At 50.2% G+C, this 21,931-nt stretch overlaps 1 protein-coding gene and 1 pseudogene across 1 annotated transcript; both read right to left on the bottom strand.

The window, feature by feature from the left end:
- Positions 1–1,526: 1,526 nt before the first annotated feature.
- TACR2 (tachykinin receptor 2) lies at positions 1,527–15,441 on the bottom strand. Its single transcript, XM_006889046.1, has 5 exons — positions 15,050–15,441; positions 11,953–12,147; positions 7,791–7,944; positions 5,926–6,122; positions 1,527–1,731 (listed from the first exon to the last, which is right to left on the bottom strand). The coding sequence occupies exons 1-5, from the start codon at positions 15,439–15,441 to the stop codon at positions 1,527–1,529; spliced, it is 1,143 nt and encodes a 380-aa protein (XP_006889108.1).
- Positions 15,442–17,747: 2,306 nt separating this feature from the next.
- On the bottom strand, positions 17,748–18,128 carry LOC102869332 (annotated as a pseudogene).
- Between the last annotated feature and the right edge of the window lie 3,803 nt (positions 18,129–21,931).

The raw sequence follows: 21,931 nt of genomic DNA, 5'->3' as shown, positions 1-21,931 counted from the left end.
CTCAGCTTCCAGGGGCATTTTGGGTGTAGTAAGAGGACAGCACCACATTGGCCCTTCCCTCCCCCTCCCCCGATGCAGGCCCTTTATCACCTTCTCTGCCAACTCTGACAACAGCTTACATGGAATCTTCTGCCTTGACAGAATTTGTTTCAAAACAGCCCAGGGTATTGGCATTTGCTCTATGGACCCCTTCTTAATCTTATTCTTCCTGACCCACTCTGTCTGAGCCCTAGCCTCAAACATCTTCAGCTTTTCCACCCATGACCACAATTTTACATCCCTCCGCCCCAGCCCTTTGTTGGACTAATGATCACATCACATTCTGATGATCACATCAATCATATGTGTTCCATGACTGCAGCATCATGTGAGTCACCCAAGCTTCTGGGCCCTCCAACACTGCCTGCCTGCAGAATCATTCAGTTCAGTGACCTCAGTCTCTTTATTTAAGGCATTGGCAGTGAAGGTGACCTCTGTGGAGAACACATGATATTAAATGTTTTTGCTGTGCATTTGCGATGTAATGTGGTTCTTCTGGAGGAGCACTGGGTAGGTGGGAGAGTGGATAAGCAGGTCGAGGTGCCCCCTGGGTGGGCTGGACCAGGCTTGCTGGGAGTCAGGATACTTGGTGTTCTGCCATCTTGTGGAAGTGAGAAGGGGAGCTTCTGTGGCATCATGATGATAAAAGTCCTAGCTGTTTCTTGAGCAGTTACTCTGGCCTGCTAGATTATGGGCATTACCTCCCTGGACCCTGACCATATCCCCGGGAGAGGTTGTCTCTGACAGGGGAAGAGGCTCAAGTTGAGGGTGTTTTGCCTGTGGTAACACAGCTGGGAGGCAAGGCTAGTTCCTTTGGACTCCTGATTGCCATCTTTGAGTTCTTAGAAGCAGAGAAAACCAGTCAATGGGCTTTGCAAAGTAAGGTTCCTCTTTTGTGTCTTTAGTTTGATCCTTAACTACTGACAGGGTTGTATGCTGCCCACTGAAGTGTTTTATTTGGCTTACCCAAGGTTTATGAAAATGTAAGCCATGCTTCGAGATATTTTTACAAGTTTGGATCTCTGGCTTCTCTTGAAAAATTACAAGATCTGGCAATAATGGACTTCCGTTCTCACATAGCAACTTTGTCCATAACTAAGCAGCAGGATCTGTCTGTCCCCTTTGGATAGCTGTTCTTCCCAGTTTGCCAGTCCTCACCATTCCCTATTTTGGGCCAAGGAGTCTGTTGCCTTCTATGATGTTGTAGTTCTTCTTTCATGCTTGACCTAATCAAACATTGGCCTTCTGTGCCTGGCCCCAGTAGGGCATGTGAGCTTGCACCTCCTGAACAAAGAGTCTGTTTACTGGCCATCTCGGACCAGATCCTCTCAGGTGCTCTCTGGATTGTCCCTTTAAGAATCTGCATTCTCTAGGGTTCGCAGGTCCATCTTTGTACTAATCTGATAAAGGGTGAAGAGTGGGCCTACTTCTCACTCTTATATTCTTAACTAGCTACTTCTAAGAGGGGATCCGGTTCATCCCACAACTCAGAGTTCAGTGGGCACCTCAAAGTGGCCATCTGCCGGCTGCCCATTGGTAGCCTCTGATAGAACCATGAAGACAATCTCCTTAGTGTGACACCTTTTCACCTTCATCGAGAGGGATGGAGTGTGAGTCAGCTCGAGCTTGTCTTTCTCGGTTGGTGTGACCCACGGGCAGCAGCGGAAGGCCAGCCGGAAGCCAGAGCGGAACCTGGGGGTAGACGGTCATGGTGAGCATGGAGCGGGTGTGGCTGCTTCCACCTCCGGAAGCACCTCTTCTCCACATCAAACTGCTGTCTCTTGTCCAGTATCCTTGGACAATTCATCCTTTGTCCTTGAGTTGAACCACCTCATTGCTATCTCCAGGGGGTTTTCAGAGACCGTAAGTCACACAGAAGATTGCAGTTGTCCATGTTGTCCTGAGAGTGACTGGTGGATTCAAACTGGCATGGCCTTTGTGTTAGCCACTCGACTCCCTGTGGACTACACCACCAGAGCTTCTAGTTGTCCCTTAGTGGGTTTGATTTTATTTGGAAAAAGAAGTAATATGGAGTCAAATCTAGAGATTGGAATGGGTGAATAAACTGATTCAGACCATTTGTTTATACAAACAAGTATAATGATAAAGGCAAGCAGATTGTCTTGTCTAAACTGGCCTGGTGGCAAAGTGTTGCATTGCCAACCTAAAGACATGCAGTTTGAATCCAGCAGCTGTTCCGTGGAGGAAGGTGGACAATCCTGTGTGATTTACTGCCTTTGATAACCCACTGGACGGTCAGCTGTGAGTGGGTTCTGAATCAATGGTACATAACAACAACAGCTTGACTGTTTAGGGTTCTGGCAATGTTAGATCAAGGACAGTCTCCCAAGGAGACGATGGTGAAAGAAAACACTACATTGTTAGTATATTAAACACTTCTGCTCTGGACACACTAGCTCTTCTGTGAGGCAGTGTAGTCCCACAAGTGTCCACAATGTGGCGCCACATGGTTTCCTTCCTCCACACTCACCTTGTCCCAAAGCCAGCTCCAGATTCTTCTCTCCTGAACAACTGTCCCCCTCCCCCATACCCAGTGAGTTCTCAAAAAAAACCCAAAATTTTTTCACTTCCTTTTGACTTAGCCCAGGTAGGGAAAACGTCTGAGCAACATAGACTTTAATGGCATTGTGAGTGGCCTGGCACCTAGATGGAGGACTGATCAGAAACAGGAACAAAGCTGTCCTACAGTGCTCAGAACACAGTGACCATGCCTCACCTCTTACCTGGACCTACCTCTGGGTTTGCCAGGGCCTGAGACACATCTGCTCTGGGTGTGGCCCTTCTTCCAGTCATCCCCCCCCACCCCCCACTGTGCCCTAGAAACAACTTGTTCCTCTGAGACTCCACTTCCCAGGAGGCGAGGAGACAAGAGGCACACAGGAGGGAGGGCTGCTCCCTTCCTCCTCACCTCCTCACCGTCTCAGCCAACGTCCCTTCAGGCTACGCCAGGAAGGCGCTGGAGGGCAGCAGATTGACTGTGCTTCCCCTCCAACCCCAGAAGTAGAGGGCCCGTGGGTCCTGACCCGTAGTCCTGGCCCCAGCTCTGTGGGGTGAGTGCTGCTCACAGAACTCCAGGAAAAGCCTTGGAGTGCTTCTTTACTGCAGTAAGCTCTTAAAATGACAGGGCTGTGTGTTTGTGTGGATGCATTAAAGCCCACCATCAGGGTTTGTGAAGTACAGACCCTTCACGAGCCCTGTGGTGCAATGGTTAATCGGGGAGCTCTGGTGGTTTAGTGGCAAGAAGCAGCACTGCAATCCTGAAAAGGATCGAGGCTGCCAGCTGCTCTGCGGGAGAAGGATGGGCAGTCTCCTCCCTTGTGATTAACTGCCTCTGAAAGCCCACTGGAAGCTCAGCTATGGGTCGATTCCGGCTCTACGGTATACAACACCACCACTAACAGAAAGATTGTCAGTTCAAACCCACCTGTGGCTCTGCAGGAGAAAGACCCAACAATCAGCTCCTTGAAAGATTACAGGCCAGAAAATCCTGTGGCATTGTGCCAAGGTATCCAACAGTGGGAGCTCTGGTGGCTTAGTGGTTAGGAATTGTGTTGCCAACACAAAGGTATGTGGTTCAAATCCACCAGCTTGCTCCATGGGAAAAAGATGGATACTTTCCCCCTGTGCAATTGACTGCCTCTGAAAACCTGCTGGAGAGTTGCACGGGGCTGGTTCTGACTTGACAGTACACAAAAATGACAACAGCATGGGTTTTGAAATTTGCATAATCATGAGTTGTAGAGAATACTTTCACCATCCTAAAAGTGCCCTGTGCTATATCTGTTCACCTCTCCCACCCCAGCAACTACTCATTTTTTGGTCTCTTTTTTTAAAAAGTTTTATTATTTTGTGTTTGTACCATCAAATCAGATATGAGTGGTACAGGAGGAGATTGTCCCTCCTTCTCCAGCAAAACATCTGGTGGATTTGAACTATGCACCTCTGGGATTGCAGTGCAGCTTCTTTCCACTAGGCCACCAGAGCTCACCTCCTTTTTCATAGTCCCTTTAAGTTCCCTTTTGCAGAATGTCATACAGCTGTAGTGATATAGTATGCATCTGTGCAAACTGACCTCTTTCATTTCACTCACTCACTGCCGTCAATCAGAACCAACTCATAGCTGACCCAGTAGCAGGCCTCTTGAGCCTGCGAATCACACAGGAGGAGGAGGTTTTCCATTTTTCTTACAAGGAGCCACTGGTAGATGTGACCCACTAGAGAGGTGCTACTTGCTACATGCTGCACTCCCAGAGCTCTCTTCTTTCACTTGCTGCAGAAGGTCAAGGACTGCAGCCTTCAATATGGACTGAAGCTCAACATCAAGAAAATAAAGATTCTCACCATTGGGGCAACTGGCAGCATCACTATGGAGGGTGAAGAGATTGAGATTGTTAACAGCTTTAGTTTGCTTGGCTCCACAGTCAACACTCTTAGTACCAGCAGCCAGGAAATTAAAAGACAAATTGCATTGGGAAAGTTTGCTGTTAGGGACCTTTCCAGAGTACTGAAAAGTAACAGTGTCAGTCTAAAGACTAAGGTGTGCCTGATCCAGGCCATAGTCCTGCAGTTTCTTGCTATGTGTCAGCTGGACAATGGACAAGGGTTGATAGAAGGAGAATTGATGCCTTTGAGCTGTGGTGCTGAAAAAGAGTATTGATTATACCATGGATTGCTAGAAAAACAAAGGTTCATCCTAGAGAGTGTGAAACCGGGCTACTCCTTGGAGGCAAGGATTCTGAAGCTTCGTCTGACATACTTTGGACATGTTTAGGAAGGATCAGTCCTTGGAGAGGGACATCATGCCTGGGAAGGTAGAGGGACAGCACAGGAGAGAAAGATCCTCGGCGAGATGGATTGATTCAGTGACTGGGATAATGGGGGTAGGTGTGTCATGAACAGTAAGATTGGCACAGGACAGAGCAGGGTTTAGGGCTGTTGTACATAGGGTCGCTATGAGTCACAAGTGATTCGACAGCACATAATAACAATAGCTCACTTGTTTGGACTGCAGTGTTAACAGAAGAAACAGGAAGGAGATAAGGCATATGAGGCTCCATGTGAACAATTTTTCTGTAAATCTAAACCACCCAAACAGTAATAAAATATGTTTTTAAATTGGAGCACCGTCTGTACGGAATTTTTCTGCTAACCCAAAGGCTTTCCTCTCTGGTGATTCAAATCCGTTAGCAGATTGGAAGGATATGGATCCACCAGATTCTCTGCTGGAGAAGGAGGGGCAATCTCCTCCTGTGCCAGTCGGATCTGATTCGATGGTACACAGCAAGAAAAACCGACCAACCAAACAAGACAACACAACACAAACTCCAAAGCAGATTGGAAGGAGAAGAGTGGATGCTCTCCTCCTGTGGACACTCTCCTCTTGTGTGATTTACAGCCTCTGAAACCCAATGGGTGGTCAACTCTACAGTCCACAAAGGTGATTCTTACTCAACGGCAATGAGTCTTTTTAGCTTTTAAAAATGAATAAAGTGAAAAAATGATCAGGACAGAAATACATTCCTCCTTTTCTTTCCCTTTCCTCCTTTTCTGCCTCCCCCCCTCCCTCTGTTCCCTCCTTCTATGAGACCCCAAAAGAAAGAGCAGACAAAGTGAGATCTATGGCTTGGGCGGTTGGACAAAGCTGTGAGCAGAAGGTGAACCTCAAGCTAGGCTTCCCCCACCAGAGGATTGTGCCGTGGGCCAGCTAGGGGGACTGTGTTCCTATGTGTGGTGTGGGGGTGAGGGGGTGGCAGAGAGGAGCAGAGGCTCAGACAGGACCCAGGTGGCGGTCTAACTGTGCAGGGACCTGGGTGAGGCCAGGCTGTGGAGCCCTGTGGGCTGGCTGAGGGCTGGCCGGGGGCTCACCTGCGGTTGAGGCAGCAGTAGATGATAGGGTTGTACATTGTGGAGCTCATGGCCAACCAGAAGAGAGCCAGGTAGACCTGCTGGATGAACTTGTGACAGTAGATGTCCTCCTGGAAGTTGCCCAGGATGAAGTAGAGATGGTAGGGCAGCCAGCAGACTGCAAATGTCACCACCACCAGCACCATAGTCTTCACAAACTGGCCAAGAAAGGCTCAGGTTATTCTTTAGTCTCTGAGTCCTAAGCCCCCAGCCCTTGTGAAGTCAAGGCAGGGGGTGCCCCTCAGGCCAGGCTCAGGAGGCTCCCACATTCAGGCCTCAGCTTCTTCCACCATCTCAGCTTCCCAGAGCGTTTCTTGACTAGATACTTCTGTGCCTCCACCTCAGGGCCTTTGCACAGGCCCTGCACCCACATCCCTTTAAGCTCCCATCCCTCAAAGCCCAACTCAGCTGCCACCTCCTCCGGAGGGTTTGCTGGATCCCTTCACTCATAAAGCAACCTTTCCCTCTGAAGAGTAGCTGAGTTCTTTAACACTAACCTCAGGGGAGGAGGCCCTGTGTCCACTCTGTGCCCTCTCTCCCTGAGATCTGTGTCTGCCACAACTATTCTATACACAGGCAATGAGATGGCAACCAGGAGCCCCCCTCTGTCCAGGAGCAAGTCCTGCAATGTCCCCTCCTGCATGGCCCTGCACCTGAGGGAAAGGAAGGACCAGAGAGGGCACAGGAAGCTCACCTCTCCCTGAGGATGGGCACCCAGGAGATTAATGTCCCTGCCCAACTACTTCCCTGAGCCACGCCTAGTTAAATCCCTAATGGCAGGTACAAAGCCCTGACCTTACGGGATCAGATCCATGATGTGGTTAACCCATTACTTCCTCTGGCTGCCTCACCAGTAGAGGACATGGAAAACTCCCTACCCACTGGGTTACCAGACCTTTGGATGTAGATAGATAATATATATGCACTTTGGTGGGGACAGGTGGAGGAGGTCTGGACATGAAATGTTCCTGGGAACCTAGAGGAGGGGAGGACATCGACAGCTCCAGGTGAGTATGTCAGACTTGAGGAAGCTGGACCACAGGGTGGTCTCTGTAACCTCTGATACTGCACTCTTGGCTCTGAGGGTTCATCTGTGGTTCTGTGGCTATGAAGTTTTTGCAGTTCTGGGCTTATAAAGTTATGCTGGGTGTGCAGAGCATCTGCTCTGTGGAAAAAGGATGGACAATGTCTCCTCCCTCCTCTGAACATCCGGTCGAGGGTCAGCTATGAGCCAGTTCAGACACACACATATATATGCATGTAGTTGTCTGCTGGCAAATTGTTCGTTCTATCTATTATCTATCTATCTATCTATCTATCTATCTATCTATCTATCTATCTATCTATCTATCTATCTATCATCTATCATCGTCATTTATATCTAGCTCACTAAAATCTAAGGATTCTATCGTTCTATGATGTTTGGAAATAATAGAAATTGAGGCTTTGGGATTCTCGCATCTTCAAAGATTCAAGAAGTTCTTTTACCTTTGTATTTGAGCAAAGACAAAGGTAAATACTCCCCAGGGGTGGGACAAGGCACATTGCAGTGGATCCTCTGTTCGCAGTCCCCTTGAGCAGACAAGATCAGAGACCAGGCTGTGGCTCCTAGGGGCGGGGCCTAGCACAGGAGGCCCCGCCCCAGCACGAGACACGCCCTTGTTCTCTACGCTCCACGCGCCATCCGGCCCCGCCCACTGATGCACCCCCCCCCGTCTGCGCACGGCACGCTCTGTCCCGCCCCCAACCTGCCCGTAAACTCGCCCCTCCCTCCCCTGACACGTCCCCGGGCCATTTCCCCCCATCTCTCTCAGCCCCGCGCGCACCTTCTTCTTGGCTTGCAGGTAGCGCAGGTTGGCCCCGTGGATCTGATGCCCCGGAACAGTGCGCCTCCAGAGCGTGAGGCCGATGACGGTGTAAGCGACAAACATCACCACTAGGGGCAGGAAGTAGATGAGGGCGATCACCACGAGGTGGTACCTAGAAGGAAAGCCGGTACCTGGGCACATGGGCGAGTAGTCGCTACGTCCATCAGCACGTGGTCCCTGAGTAAGTGTCCAGCTGCTGACCTGGGCCCTGGGCCCCACCCTGAGCCTCCACATGAAGGGCACCATTTGTGTATACCAAAAGGAAGGCTTTCTGTGTCGCGGAAAGGGTAAGGGTATTAACCCTACTTACTTCCTTGTTACGGACAAGCAACAAAAAACAAATGTTAATAAAAATGAATGGGAATGGGCGAAACCTCAAATAATGTGAATTTTTTTTCTTTGAATAAAAAAATACTATTAGATATGTTTTTGTTAGGTGATTTTGATTCGAGTACAACTTATAGTGATCCTGTGAACAGATCTGAACCCTGTCCTACCTATCCTGTGCTACAGGAAAATAAAATTACATATCTCATAACATCACTATTAATTTTGCGTATTTCTCTCCAGAATTGCATGCATGTGTAAGTATATATATGTGTGTGTGTGTGTGTGTGTGTGTACCGATAGATATATACATGCATGTATTATGAGGAGCTCTGGTGGCTTAGTGGTATGAAGCTGCACTGCAATCCCAAAGCACATGGTTTGAAACCACGAGCTGCTCCATGGACAAGGATGGGCAATTTCCTCCCGTGCGATATACTGCCTCTGAAAACCTGCTGGAGGGTCAGCTATGAGTCAGTTCCTACACAATGGCACATAACAACAAATTAGGTAGATATAGATAAAACTGCTATACATTAGCTATCATATATACCATAAGAAACCTCTGATGGCATAAACCCATAGGGAAATTGGCTAACTCAAAGATAGTTCCTAAAAAAAAAAAAAAAAAGATAGTTCCTCTCTGACAGTTCAGTTCTACCAGTGGTTGCTCAGTAGAAAGGCATTCTCTTCTCATGTGATTTGCAGCCTCCTGAAAACCCACTTGGAGGGTCAGCTGTGAGTCAGTGCAGACTCCATGGCAATGTGTTGACATATATATTATAAGGTGCTGTGGTGAGTTGGTTATACTGCTGGCCAAAAAGTCATAGTGTGTCAGAGATGATGAGGATGGCACAGGATATCATAGGGTCACTAGGAATCATACTGGACTCGACGACACCTAACAACAACAAAAGATATGCATGTAGATGGTAGGAAAGAGTACTGGTGGTGCAGTGGTTAAGCACTCAGCTTCTAAGGACAATATCAAATGTAGTTCAAATACACTAGCTGCTCAGCAGGAAGGAAATATGGCTGTCGACCTCCATAAAGCTGTGTGGCCCTGGGAACCCTCTGGGGCTGCTCTCTGTCCTAAAGGGTTGCTAGGAATCAATTCAACTTGACAGCAACGGATTTAGGAATTTTTTTATTTTATTTTTTTTTCATTTTGATGTAGTTAAAACTCAAACTCAAGCTAGTTGCCAGCTATGAGTAAAGCCTGACTCATAGCTGATCCTCCAGCCGGTATTCAGAGGCTATAAATCACAAAGGAGGGAAGGGCCCACCTTTCTCCCTTTAAAGCAGCTGGTGGTTTCAAACTTTGTATCAAAGGATTAGCAGTGCAACTCTCTACCCACAAGGCCACCAGAGTTCCCTCGGATGTAGATAGATAAAACATATAACTGCTAAGCTCTTGGCTGCTAACTGAAAGGCTGGCAGTTTGAACCCATCCAAGTGGCTCTGTGGGAACAAGAATCGGTGATTTGTTTCTGTAAGGATGACAGGCAAGAAAACCTTATGGGGCAATTCTGTGCTGTCATTGTGAGTGAAAACAACAGTACACAACAACAACAACTTCACATGTATCTGTGTAAACATAGTTGCTGGCATTGACATGATCCTACACCAGCATCCCTATCCAGGGGCAGTGGACGAGCGCCACGTTGTACAGGCTAGCCTGACATCTATATTCTGCGCACCTCAGTTAGGCTGGGAACATGTTTCATGGTACCACTCTTTCAAAGCACCTTTGAGCAAGCAGCTCAGAATGCTGTCGCGCGTGTTACTTGCCCAGCCTCAGGAGGTCAGTTCCGCTGTGCTGAGACAGGGTCCTTTCCTTTTGGTGGTATTCCATCCCGCGTGATGCCCCTGCCTTCCTCCAACAAAGAGCGGGCTGAGGACTGACTGCCAGGCAGGTCTGCAGCGCCAGCCTTTAAATCACCCCCTGAATTCCTACGGGCCTCTCCTCTCTGGGGAAAAGGCTTGTTTAGCTGAGGAAACACTGACGCCTAGTGGCCATTCTCAAAGTAGTTTGCATCCTGCCCCACCCTCCCCATCTTGAGACAGAGTAGAGCACCCCTTCCCACTGCCCACCCCACACAGTCTCCTTCTGAGAAAGTGGGGCGTATAGAGGGATCAGAGACCCCAGAAAGGGTCTGCCCTTAAGCTTCTCCGCTCCACACTGACTTCTCACAGGAATGGCTCCTTCCCCCGCAGTGAAGGCCACAGTGCCATCTTCTCCATGGCAGATGCAGGGAACAGATGGAGACCAGGTAGGGGTGAACGTGGGGGAGGGCTGTAAAAGAGGGGGAGGGTGGGGGGAGGCAGTGCTGCCATGGTTACCCGGCAGTCTTCAGCTCAGAACATGCGCTTCTTCGGACTCCTGCTTAAACTATCACCCAGTGGGCACGAGTTCTGCGCTGAGTTCACATCCAGCCTCCCATTCATAATCACAAAGTACTATTGCTGGCCTCCATTTTAGAGAGAAGCAGCGAAAGGTGCAGAGAGGTGGAGTGACTATTCAGGAAACAGAGCAGGCCTCGAACCCTGCTGACTCACTCCAAAATCTACGTCCTCGGCCGGTTCTTTATCCACAGTGAGCAACTGGTGTAATGCGGGGACCACAAGAACCACACTGTGACAGCTGGGGGGATGGAGGCCCAGAAGGGGGCCACACAGGACTGGACCATGCCTGAAGTCCTTCTCACACTTCCACCCCAGTTCCACTAGCCTGTGCTGACACCTTAAAATGAAAACACCAGGGATCCTGTGGAAAACCTCCTGGGCTCTGTCTACCCGTCCTTCCCAACTTCCTGGGGCCCGAGCATGCATAGTTCCCTCTGCACAAGGTTTGAATCCATCAGCTGCTCCATGGAAGAGGGAAGGGCTGTCTCCTCCCATGAGATTTACTGCCTCTGAAAATCCACTGGAGGGCCAAGTATGAGTCAGCTCCTACTCAACAATACACAATAATAACGACACAACTTCAAAACACACCTCCCTAACACATGCCTGTGCACACACACACACCGCAAATATCCATGCACATCCATGTCCAGGCCCACGCACGCCCTGGTGAACGCACTGAGCCATACGTGGAGGCTCAGACACAGTCCACACGGGGATCTCTCACGCGAGCTCGCACGTCCTCTATTAAGTCATAGGTGGCTGGGAGACTGGGCTCTAACCCAATCTAAGATTGGAGTAAGCCTGACTGGATTTGAACTTCAGTTTTACTACTTATTATCTCTGTGGTCTCAAGCAAGACATTTCATTTTTCAGAGCCTCAGTTTCCTCATATGAAAAATGAGAATGATAAAAATAGTGTGGGTCTCCCATTGATGACTTGGAGAATGTAATCCATTATTATATGCAAAGGCGGGGCTGGTGACACTCTCTGTAGGGAGTTGCACAGCTAATCCGAAGACAGTGCCTCTCTCCTGGGTCAAATCCACAAGCTGTTCCTTGGGAAAAAGATGGGCAGTCTCCTCCCAGGTGATTTACAGCTTCTGAAAACCCGCTGGAGGGTCAGCTATGGGTTGGTTCCAACTTGCAGGTAATGGGTCTGCGGTTATATGCAAAGTACTTAGAATAGTCTGTATAATAAGAGTTCCTTTTAGCCTATCATCATACACAGTCAGACACGTGCACCAATATGTGCCTGCATGCACAAGGACTGAGCAGCAGGTTTGTCCTTCGGCGCATGTGCGTGCACACACTACACACACACACACACACACACACACACACACACACACACAGAGAGAGAGAGACAGAGACAGAGACGCCTTACAGGAGCCGTGTCATACCCCCGCCGTCTCCAGGCCAGGCCACAATGCACTTGGTGGCCCCTTGCTCCGTGGTGATAGTGGAGTAGAAACACTGGGGGAAGGCCAGGGCCAGGGCCACCAGCCAGATGCCAGCAATGACCGCTTTGGTGCTCGGGGCTGAGAGCCGGGGCTGGAAGGGGTGGACGATGGCCATGTACCTGTCAGCAGAGGGTGGAGTGAGTACTGGAGCACCTCTGTTGGAACACCCACACCCTTCCTCCCTTGTTCCCCCACCTCCGTCCTTACTCTCCCACCTTCCGTCCCTGCTCCCCCACTTTCCTTCCCTGCTCTCCCCATCTTTCTCCCCTGCACCCTCCATCTTCCTCCCCTGATGCCCCATGCCCTTCCTCCCCTGTTCCCCTCACCTTCCTCCCCTGCTCCCAAATTTACTCCCCTGCTCCCGTACCTTCTGCCTCTGCTCCCCAATGACCTTTCTCCCCTGCCCCTCATGCCCTTCCTCCCTTGCTCCCCCACAGGCCCTCACACTACAGTCCCAGACTCAGCATCGAGGTCCAGTGACTGCAGAAACAGCTCCCAGAGCCCCAGCCAGGCCTCTGCCCTGCCATCTCCCTCTGAGCATGGACATGCCCTCAGATGGCCACACCGGAAGTCAGTCTGGGGCAGGACCAAGTATTCAATGTTAGCCTGAAGCTCAGCCCTGCCTGAGCCCCTTGGCCACATGAACCCCTCATTCAGAAACCCTAGCAGAGCTAACGGTTTACCAGTGGAGGGGCTCCATGTCTGCCAATTCCTAGTGCTACTGAGGAATGGAGTTACTTTTAGTTTATTTACTTTTTAGTTATTTACTTTTAAGTTTAAATACGCACATATGATTAGTGGCTAGAGTATTTCCCCAAGACTCCAAATGTGGCATCCAAGGGCACAGGAGGAGATTGCCTGTCTTTCTCCCAAAGAGCAGCTGGTGAATTCGAACCACTTGCCTTTAGGTTGGCAGGGAAACTCCTTATCCACTAGGCCACCAGAGCTTTCAATTTTAATATGTTTAAATAGGCATGTATGGTGAGTGGCTAAAGTATTGGTCTAAGACTTTAAATGTGATGTTCAAGACCCTCGGCTGTGTAGTTACTGTGCTTTCTGGCCTCCTCTGGCATTGCTTCCAGCACCTTCTCTGGCTGTCGCTGCCTGTGAAACAGCCCCACATCACCTCCACAGGGTGTTTCTTCCTCTCTCAACCTAAAATTTCTCCTGCCTCCAGATTCAGTAACGTCCATGTGAAAGGACTCCTCCTCTGGAAAGTCAGAGTCCCTGGATGTAAAAAATAGCTGACACCTTTGACTGCTAACCAAAACACAGGTGGATCGCGTCCACCCTGGGGCACCTATGAAGAAAGGCCTGGCAATCTCCTTGAGGAAAACTAGCCATTGACAACGTTAGGGGACACAGTTCTGCTGGAGACTGGTAAGGTGAACTGCAACCAAGTTATCTCAGGCAGGAGTTGTCATCTCCATTTCTGCATCAGGAAATGGAGGTTTAGGGAAGTGAAAGGCCCCAGTGTGGAAGAGGCGGAGCTGCCTGTGACCCCAGGCTGGCTCCTGTTGTCTGCCATGAGGTCAAATGGACTCTGGTCCTCAGATCCAGAAGCCACTGTAAGTGTGTCCTGGCCTCTGGTGGGTCTGACACCTCATGGACCCAGGCCACCTGCATCTATCTCAAGGTCAAATGACCCATCTATCCACTTTTTTGGGAGCCTGCCTCTTCTCTGTGGGGCCTCTTATGTGCTGTGTTTCCTCTCTGAGGGCAAGAGTATGGGACCCTCGAGAGCATTGTGTCATGGGCTGTCTATCTGAACTATATCCCCCATCCTTTCTCCTGCTATGAACTCAAAGTTCCTCTCCCATGTTCCCTCTCCAGCCAGCTCCCTAGATAACTATGCCCCCCTGCCCTGGCCTCCTCAGTGAGCTCGCGGCCTGCTACCCCTTGGGAACAGCACAGGACAGTAGTCAGCTCTGTTGTAAGGAACAAACAGGCAGGCCCAGTCATCTGTTGGATAGAGTTATGCTTTGTGTGTCGTGTGAAGAGGTCGTGGACAGCACACACAGGAAAAGAGTCAGGCTATAGGCTGAGAGGTTAGTGGTTCAAACTCTCTGGAAATGCCTCAGAAATAAGGCCTGGGTATCTGCTTCTGGATGGTTACAGCCACATCAATAATAAAAACATGTAACTTAATAAACTATTAAAATATCTCCTTACTGTTTTTGTGAGGTGCCACTGAGTACGACTCATAGCGACCCTATGAACAACAAATTTGAACCCTGTCCTGTCCTGTGCAGTCCTCAGCATCTCTGACACCCCCAAGCCCATTGCTGCAGTTGTTGTGTCAGTCCCCCTGGTTGAGAGTCTTTCTGTCCTTCACCATCCCTCCACCTTTCCAAGCACGATGTCCCTCTCCAAGGAAGAGCCCCTCCTAACAGTATGTCCAAAGTACGTGAGACCAAGCTTTAGCATCTTTGCCTCCAAGGAGCTCCCTGGCTGAATCCTCTCCAAGACATATCTGTTGAGTCTTTCCCCTTAAAATGTCCCTTTAGTAGAACCTAAGTAGTGAGCTCTGGAGGCCTAACAGTAGGAGTTGTGCTGCCAGCCCCAGGGCAGGCAGTTCAAATCCACTTGCTGCTCCTTGGGAGAAAGATGGGCAGTCTCCTTCCACGTGATTTACAGCCTCTGAAAACCTGCTGGAGGGTCAGCTGTACGTTGATTCTGACTCAACACTACATAACAACATAACCTATATGAAAAGGGACATAATAGAAGCAACTTCATTGTTGTAAAAGGAAGACATTAAAACAAAGACCAACTTGAGAGAAACCCCACCGCTTCTCTCAGAGCCTTGAACGGCTCATCTAGTGCTCAGTTCTTCTGTGATCAACCTTAAGCTTGCATGCTTTGGTTGCACAGTCCACAGATTCCCAGATAGTTTAAGGTCATAATCAACGCCCTGGGTTCACTCCTTAACATGCTGTGCAAATGCAGGCAGCTCACCACCCCAGTGTGAGTCCCGGCAAAGCGAGGAGACTCCCCCCACCCCCAGGGCCCCGCTCTTGCCTGTCAGCGGTGATGGCTGTCATGGAGTAGATGCTGACAAACATGGCAGTGATGGGAAAGAGGTTCTGGAAGTAGCAGAAAGCATGGCCGAAGTACCAGATGTTGTGGCTGGCGTAGACAAAGTTGAAGGCTGCGTTGAAGGCGGCCATGCACAGGTCTGCCAGGGCCAGGTTCACGATGAAGTAGTTGGTGACCGTGCGCATTCTCTGATGGGCCAGGATGATCCAGATGACTGTGGCATTGCCTGTCACAGCTACCAGCACCAGGGTCAGGTAGGCTGAGGCCCACAGTGCCAGCTTCCAGCCGGGCATGGAGAAGATCGTGATGCCTGTGGTATTGATCTCAGGGATAAATGAGACGTTGGCATCTGTGAAGACAGTGCAGACCCCCATGGCTGCCTCCGGGTCTCTGCTGAGGGACCTGCTTCTGCGGATCCACCTGGGCCCTGATGTCCTGCCTGGATGTGCTAAAGGAGAGGAGTCCCCTTAAGGACGTGGGGACAGGGGAGAGAGGAGCAGAGTCAAGGCCACGTCAGGCGAGCCTGAGAAACACTCCCAAGTTCTGCAGCATGACCTGGTCTTAAGACAAAGGAGGATGAGGTTCCACATCCCAGCTGCAAGAATCTTTAGATGCTGCAAGGGAATTTCAGATCCATACTTTCAGACGAACAGGAAACCACTGGTCCAATCCTTGACTGTAGAAATGACAATGCTGAGATTCCAAGAGAGGGGACCAGCTCCTGTCACCCTGTAAGTCGGTGACAACTGAGTGCAGGTCCCCCACGCTGTCTGTCAGGAAGTATCCTGGGAATCTGAATGCACTGCAGGGATCTCAGAAAGTGGTAGGTCCACTGCCCAGCAGGGCTTGGCACCTTCTGGCCAGGCTTTGGGGTGCAGGCTGGATTTGGAATGGGGGCGTGCTCTCAACTGTGCCGATGGCCAGCCCTGCCCCACTGTGCCCGGCAGGCGAGCGCCTTGGCAGGGGAGCTGCTGCCGAGGTGGGGCTCTGGCTCCCGCCCTTGTCCCACCCCCTGCTCGGAGGACGCATCTCTGGAGGAGAGATTTAGGACTGGCTTTTGACAGAGGGTAATCAGAGGAAATGGGGTGACGGGTGGGGGCACCATCCTTAGTGGGGTGTGTAGATTCAGCCTTGGCCGGGGTCCCATCTGGCCAGCAACTTGGGGGCCACACCGACCCAGAAGTGAGTCCAGTGCTGTGACTCAGAGCAGGTCACCTCACCTTTCTGAGCTTCAGCTTCTCCATTGGAAAAGCCCTCAGGCAGACAGTGCATGCATCTCCTAGTATGTGAGTTTTAAATGTGACCCTGTGCCTATAGGAGGCTGACACATACACACAAACTCTACAGTGACTTGTAGGTCCAGGAGGGGTCTCTGCACAGCTCAGGCTGCTGTAGGAGGGGCTGAACAGAACCAGAAGCTGATCTCCACAGTCCCGGGCACTGCTGGCATTCCTGGTCCAGGGACTCCCTCTGGGAACCACTGTCTCAGGACAAGGACAGGACTGTGGGCCTCTGGGAGCTCAGCTAGCATCCCCTGCAGATTGGAGCCAAGCTCCGCAGGGCTCTAAAGCAGCTCCCCTCTGCTGCCAGGCACAGGCCAGGTCTCTCGTGACAGACCACCCACCCACACCTCCTTGGTCATCCTTGCCCCTCCTCTCCACACATCCCACATCGTTTGTCATTCAGCCCACCGCCTGCCTCCTGGGCTGGGCTGGGAAAGACCCTTAAAGGCCTCCAGCACTGAAAGGATGATGCCACTGTGGAATCCAAACTCACAACAGCATTAGGCCGTTAATCATGGAGACCAAACGCACGCTGAGGCGGAATGCGCTTCTGTCTAGATTTTGCTGCCTGTCAACCCCAGATGTGTGAGCACAGGGATTTGAGCTACTGTTTGGAACCCCCACTCTGCTAACTTGCTGAGCACGTGCTGGGCTTACAGGACCCTGGTCCTGTTCTTGGGGAGAGGGTGTCCATGCACCCCTGGGCCCCTCCCCGATGCAGTGGGTTCACCTCCCATTCCTGCCCTTCCAGAGCCTGCTGCAGGCAGCACCACCCACCCCTGCCCAGGCCCTGCCGGAGGAGTGAGGCCTGTTTTTTCTCTAGAGAGGCCAGTCACCCTCTGTTTGGACATCAGTCACTTGTTAAAGGCCTTTGCCTTTGATCTCACACAGCATCAAACATCAGCCCTGGCTCAGCTTTGAGGCTTGCTTCTGTTTGCTGGCAATTAGCAGAGCTTTGGAGGCAGTAAAATGTATAGGAATAAGGGTGTCAACGCAAGACAACCTTCAACTTGGCCTCCTGCTTGCAGACAGTTCAAATTCGACAAGGCAAGGACACCTGACATTGTGTTTCCAGGTCAGGCCTAGAGTAGAACCCTGCCTGTCCCCCACCTATGTTGAAAACACGATAGATTCTATTTTGGAGCTATTAAGTCTCTGCTTTTATCCCCTCCTTAACTCATGTCTTCTTGCAATGTCCCAACTACGTGCTCTGAGGTTTATGACTTCATGGAAGGAAAGAGGGGGTGAGATGCCCCAGACAAAGGGGTTACTATCTGCTTAGATGTTCAGAGCTGATGTCCTTCTGTAGCAAGACAATGTCCTTGAAAGCTAGGCTTTGTTTTTTGTTTGTTTGTTTGTTTTTTGACAGTTTTATAACTTTATTTGACAATCAGCTGTTAGTTTTCATCCACATTGACAGTCTGTAGATTTTTGAAAGTGGTGACAGGTACATAGGTAACCAGTGTATACAGCTTGTTTGGGGAATCTTCATCCTCATTACGTTTTCTGGACAACCGTACTCGGATGCGGTATGGGACATTTCTTATTCCTTTGGCCCAGACAGCTTTGTTAAGCCTGGTGTCAATGCGAACATCTGGTGTTCCCATCTCCTTCATGGCAAATTTCCGGATCTCCTTTAGTGCCTGAGGAGGATGCTTCTTAAATCCCACTCCATGGATGCGCTTGTGAATGTTGATGGTGTGCTCTCTGGTCACCACTTCGTTGATGGCAGAACGGCCTTTCTTCTTCTCACCACCCTTCTTTGCGGGGGTCATGGTGCCGGAACCAGGCTGGAAAAAAAAAAAGAGAGAAAGCTAGACTTTGTTAAGAGGGGAAAAATATTCCAAGTTCCTTTAGGTTCTGTTGACATTTAACACTCGAGGGTTGGTCCGTCTACCCCTGGTTGGGAGTTCCCCTTCAGACGGGGGCACAGGAGAGGCTGGTCACGTGGGGCTGGCCGTGACTGGTAAGCTGAAAGACGGGGGCTGGGGAATCTCAGGGAAGCCAGCTTTGATTCTGAGTTGAGCGTGCAGGATGTTTGCTAAGGGGTGTCCTTGGCATCAACACCTGTGGAAGAGAGAGGAAGGAACGGGAACGGGCAGGGGAAGAAGAGGTTGGGTCGCAGGGCAGGGCTGACAGCAGCCTGCAAGCCGAGGGTCCTCGGAATCTCGAATGGCTCTTGAGAGCTGTCCAGGATTGGGTGGGAGTGGCCAGGCCTCTGATGGGAAGTAGACCACCCCAAGAATGAACATGACCTTGGACAGGCAGGTAGCCAAGCACAGTGGTCAGCCAACCGACAGCCCCACCACAATTTGAAGGGAGTCTAGGAAGCACCCAAAGTCCCTGAATAGCACAGTTTGCAGTGGGCTGTCAAACTAAAGGTTGGTAGTTAAACCCAGCAGATCTGTGAAAGAAAGGCCTGGTGACCTGCGTACAGCTGAGGAGATTGCCCGGAGCGGTGTTTTGTACGCATGGGCTTAGAATTGGCAATGACAAGGGGTTTAGGGAACACATCCAACACCCCCACTTTGAATGATGGTGTGTGCTGCTGAGGGCTCCTTCCTGGTTAAGGGAACCTCTAAGCTAGAACTAAGAGAAGCAGGACTGAGGTGTGTCTGATTCTGGCCATGGTCTATCCCATCACTTACTATACATCGGAGAGCTGGAGTAAGGATGTGAGTAAGGATGTAAGAAGAATTGCTGCCTTTGAGCTGTGGTGTTGGAGAGGAGCACTGGACATCCCCTGGACGATCAAAACAACAAACAGGCATGTCTTGGAGAGGGTGCAGTCAGAGTGGTCCTTGGAGGCAAAGATGATAAAGCTTCATCTCACATATTTTGGGCATGTTGTTAGGAGAGGCTGTTCCTTGGAGATGAACATCATGCTTGGAAAAGCAGAGGGTTGGCGAAGGTGAGGAAGACCCTCCACCAGGTGGATTGACAAGGTGACTGCAGCTATGGGTTCTAATGTGTCAGGAAGTGTGAGGATGGCGCAGGATAGGACAGGGGTCAGATCTGTTGTTTATAGGGTCACTATGGATTTTACTAAACTCAGTAGAACCTAACAACAACAACAACAACAACATTCCACCACCCCATGCCCACTATCACCACTCCTTGCTTCAGGGGAGTTCAAATCACTCAGTGCCTTTGAGGGAGAGAGATGGACAATCTCCTCCTATGTGATTGTTGTTATTGTGTACTGCAAAATCAGAACCAACTCTTGGCTGACCCTCTAGTGGCTTTTCAGAGGCAGTGAATTGCACAGGAAGAGGTTGTTCCTCTTTCTCTTGGAGGATTTGAACCATGTGCCTTTGACCATTAAGTGCAACGCCTGACCATTAAGTTAAAAAGCCTCCTGGAAGATCAGCTAAGTGTTGATTCCAAGTCAAGAGCCGTAAAAAGAGTGAGACTCTCTGTGGAAACAGATCACCAGGTGTTTCTTCCAAGGAGCTGCTGGATGGGTTCAAACTAAGAACCTTCTGGTTAAGTGCCATCAAGTTGGAACAGATGCATAGCTGCACCTCCAGCAGGTTTTCAGAGGCTGTAAATCACATGGGAGGAGATTGCCCAGCTTTCTCCCATGAACCACCTGGTGGACTCCAATCCCTTTGGGTTGTCAGCACAACTCCTTACCATAGCTTTGCAGAATAATAAAATCCTGGCACACTGACATCTAGGGCACATAGTAGATGCTCAATAAATGTCGGATTAATAAAAAAGTTGTGTAAGATCCTGCTGTCAGGGTAAGGTTGTTGTTGTTATGTGCCATCGAGTCATTTGCGACTCATAGCGACCCTATATACAAGAGCCCTAAACGCCTCTATCCTGTGCCAACCTCGCCATCTCAAACACATTCATTCCCACCACTCCACTCACAGAATCGATCCATCTCATCGAGGGCCTTCCTCTTCGCTGTCCCTCCACTCTCCCAAACATGATGTTCCTCTCCAAGGACCAGTCCCTCCTTGCAACATGCCTAAAGTATGTCAGACAAAGCTTCAGAATCATTAACTGCAGGGAACATTCTGGCTTCGCCCTCTCCAGGACAAACCTCTTTGTTCTACTAGCAGTCCATGGTATATTCAACTCTCTTCTCCAGCACCACAACTCAAAGGCATCAATTCTCTTTCTATCATCCTTATTCACTGTCCAACTCTCTGATGCATAGCATGTAGATAACTAATTAATTTTCATAGGATATACAATTGAAAGGAGCATCCCTGAGTATGTGGAGCGGGTTTGGAGGCCACCAGGACGTCCCTAGTAAGCCAGGATTGGTTCCCTGTAAACAGTCCTCTTAGTGTGTGGGCAGGAGGGTATCAGGCAACCCCCTGAGGAGATGTGCTCATCTCATCAGTGGCCCAGAACTTGAGGCTTTGTCTGAGTCAGAAGCGCAGGGTGCCTGCCAAGGGCATGGGCAGCTGCTGACACCTTCTATAAACACTGGGAGCGTGCCGGGGGCAGCGCTCGGCTCTGAAAGCCTGAAGTTTATCTAGCTGGTGGAGAGAGGCTGGGATGTTTACATCTGCCAGGGCCTAGTGTACACAGAGCGTAGAGGCTCTTAACACAGAGTGGCCTCATCTCTCAAGTCTAGGCCTCCAGTGGAATCTGCCCATCTATGGCCGGCAGAGGAGGAAGTGGGCCAGGCTTGTTCTAGGAGAGGCATCTGATGCCAGGCTTGCTGGTGGGGTCACTGGGGTCATCCCAGAAGCAGACAGAGCCTTGCAGATAGGATTTTGTGTCTGCCCAGAATGTTGGCAAATGTGATGACAAAGGCCTTGACCTTGGGGGAGGAGAGTTAAGTGAAGAAAGGGAGTGACACAGAGAGGAAGCCATCACCAACAGGCCCAAGTCCTGGAGAAAGGGTCACAGCCCTGCTTTCATGTCACTCCTGATCAAGTTAGGGAACCAAGTCCCAGCCCAGCAGAATGACCTTGCCTTACCCATCTGTCAAATGGCTGGTTCTATCCCCCAGTCAAGTGCCTAGAGCTTCAAGCTTCTGATGAAGGAAGGAGAGGCTGTGGGGGTATGGGGAGAGGGGTGGGGCTTGGTACTTGAGAAGCTCCTTGCAGTAATGGAGGAGGGACATCAGAAAACAACTTCCTTCTACCCTACCTCCTCACCCCCTGCCCTAAGGCAGAAAGCTTGGTAAGCCTAGATAAAGCCAAGGGTTTCTGGAGGAAGAAACAGGTTATGTGAGTAAGAATTTCAGCTCACATACTTAAGGATTCCAGAAAAGTTTCATTTTTCTAAAAGTCAACTTAATCTTAACTCTAGGCCTCCGTTATGCTTAGAAGACAGAGAAATCCAATCTCATTCCCTCTGGGCCCCTCACCCACCTCCAGGGCCATGCATGCACCCCATAGGTCACTGTGGGGGTATCTCTTCTGTTCCTGTCAGATTTTTGTGGTCAGGACCTGTCATATCTGAGAACAAAGAATTTGGGGCTTCCCTGAAGCCAGAGTCCTGCATCCTTAGCTTTGCAAAGCTGCTCCCACCCTCATAGCCACCCTCCCAGTGCTCCACCAGACACGGAGGCTGTGCACACAATTTTTCTGACCCCGTTGTCCTTCTTCCA

This window comes from Elephantulus edwardii, unplaced genomic scaffold, assembly GCF_000299155.1.
Source record: "Elephantulus edwardii isolate Elephantulus edwardi_28Jun2011 unplaced genomic scaffold, EleEdw1.0 scaffold00074, whole genome shotgun sequence".
Classification (NCBI taxonomy): Eukaryota; Metazoa; Chordata; class Mammalia; order Macroscelidea; family Macroscelididae; genus Elephantulus; species Elephantulus edwardii.
Note: the sequence above shows the minus strand (reverse complement) of the source record. Positions and strands in the feature narration are given on the sequence as shown.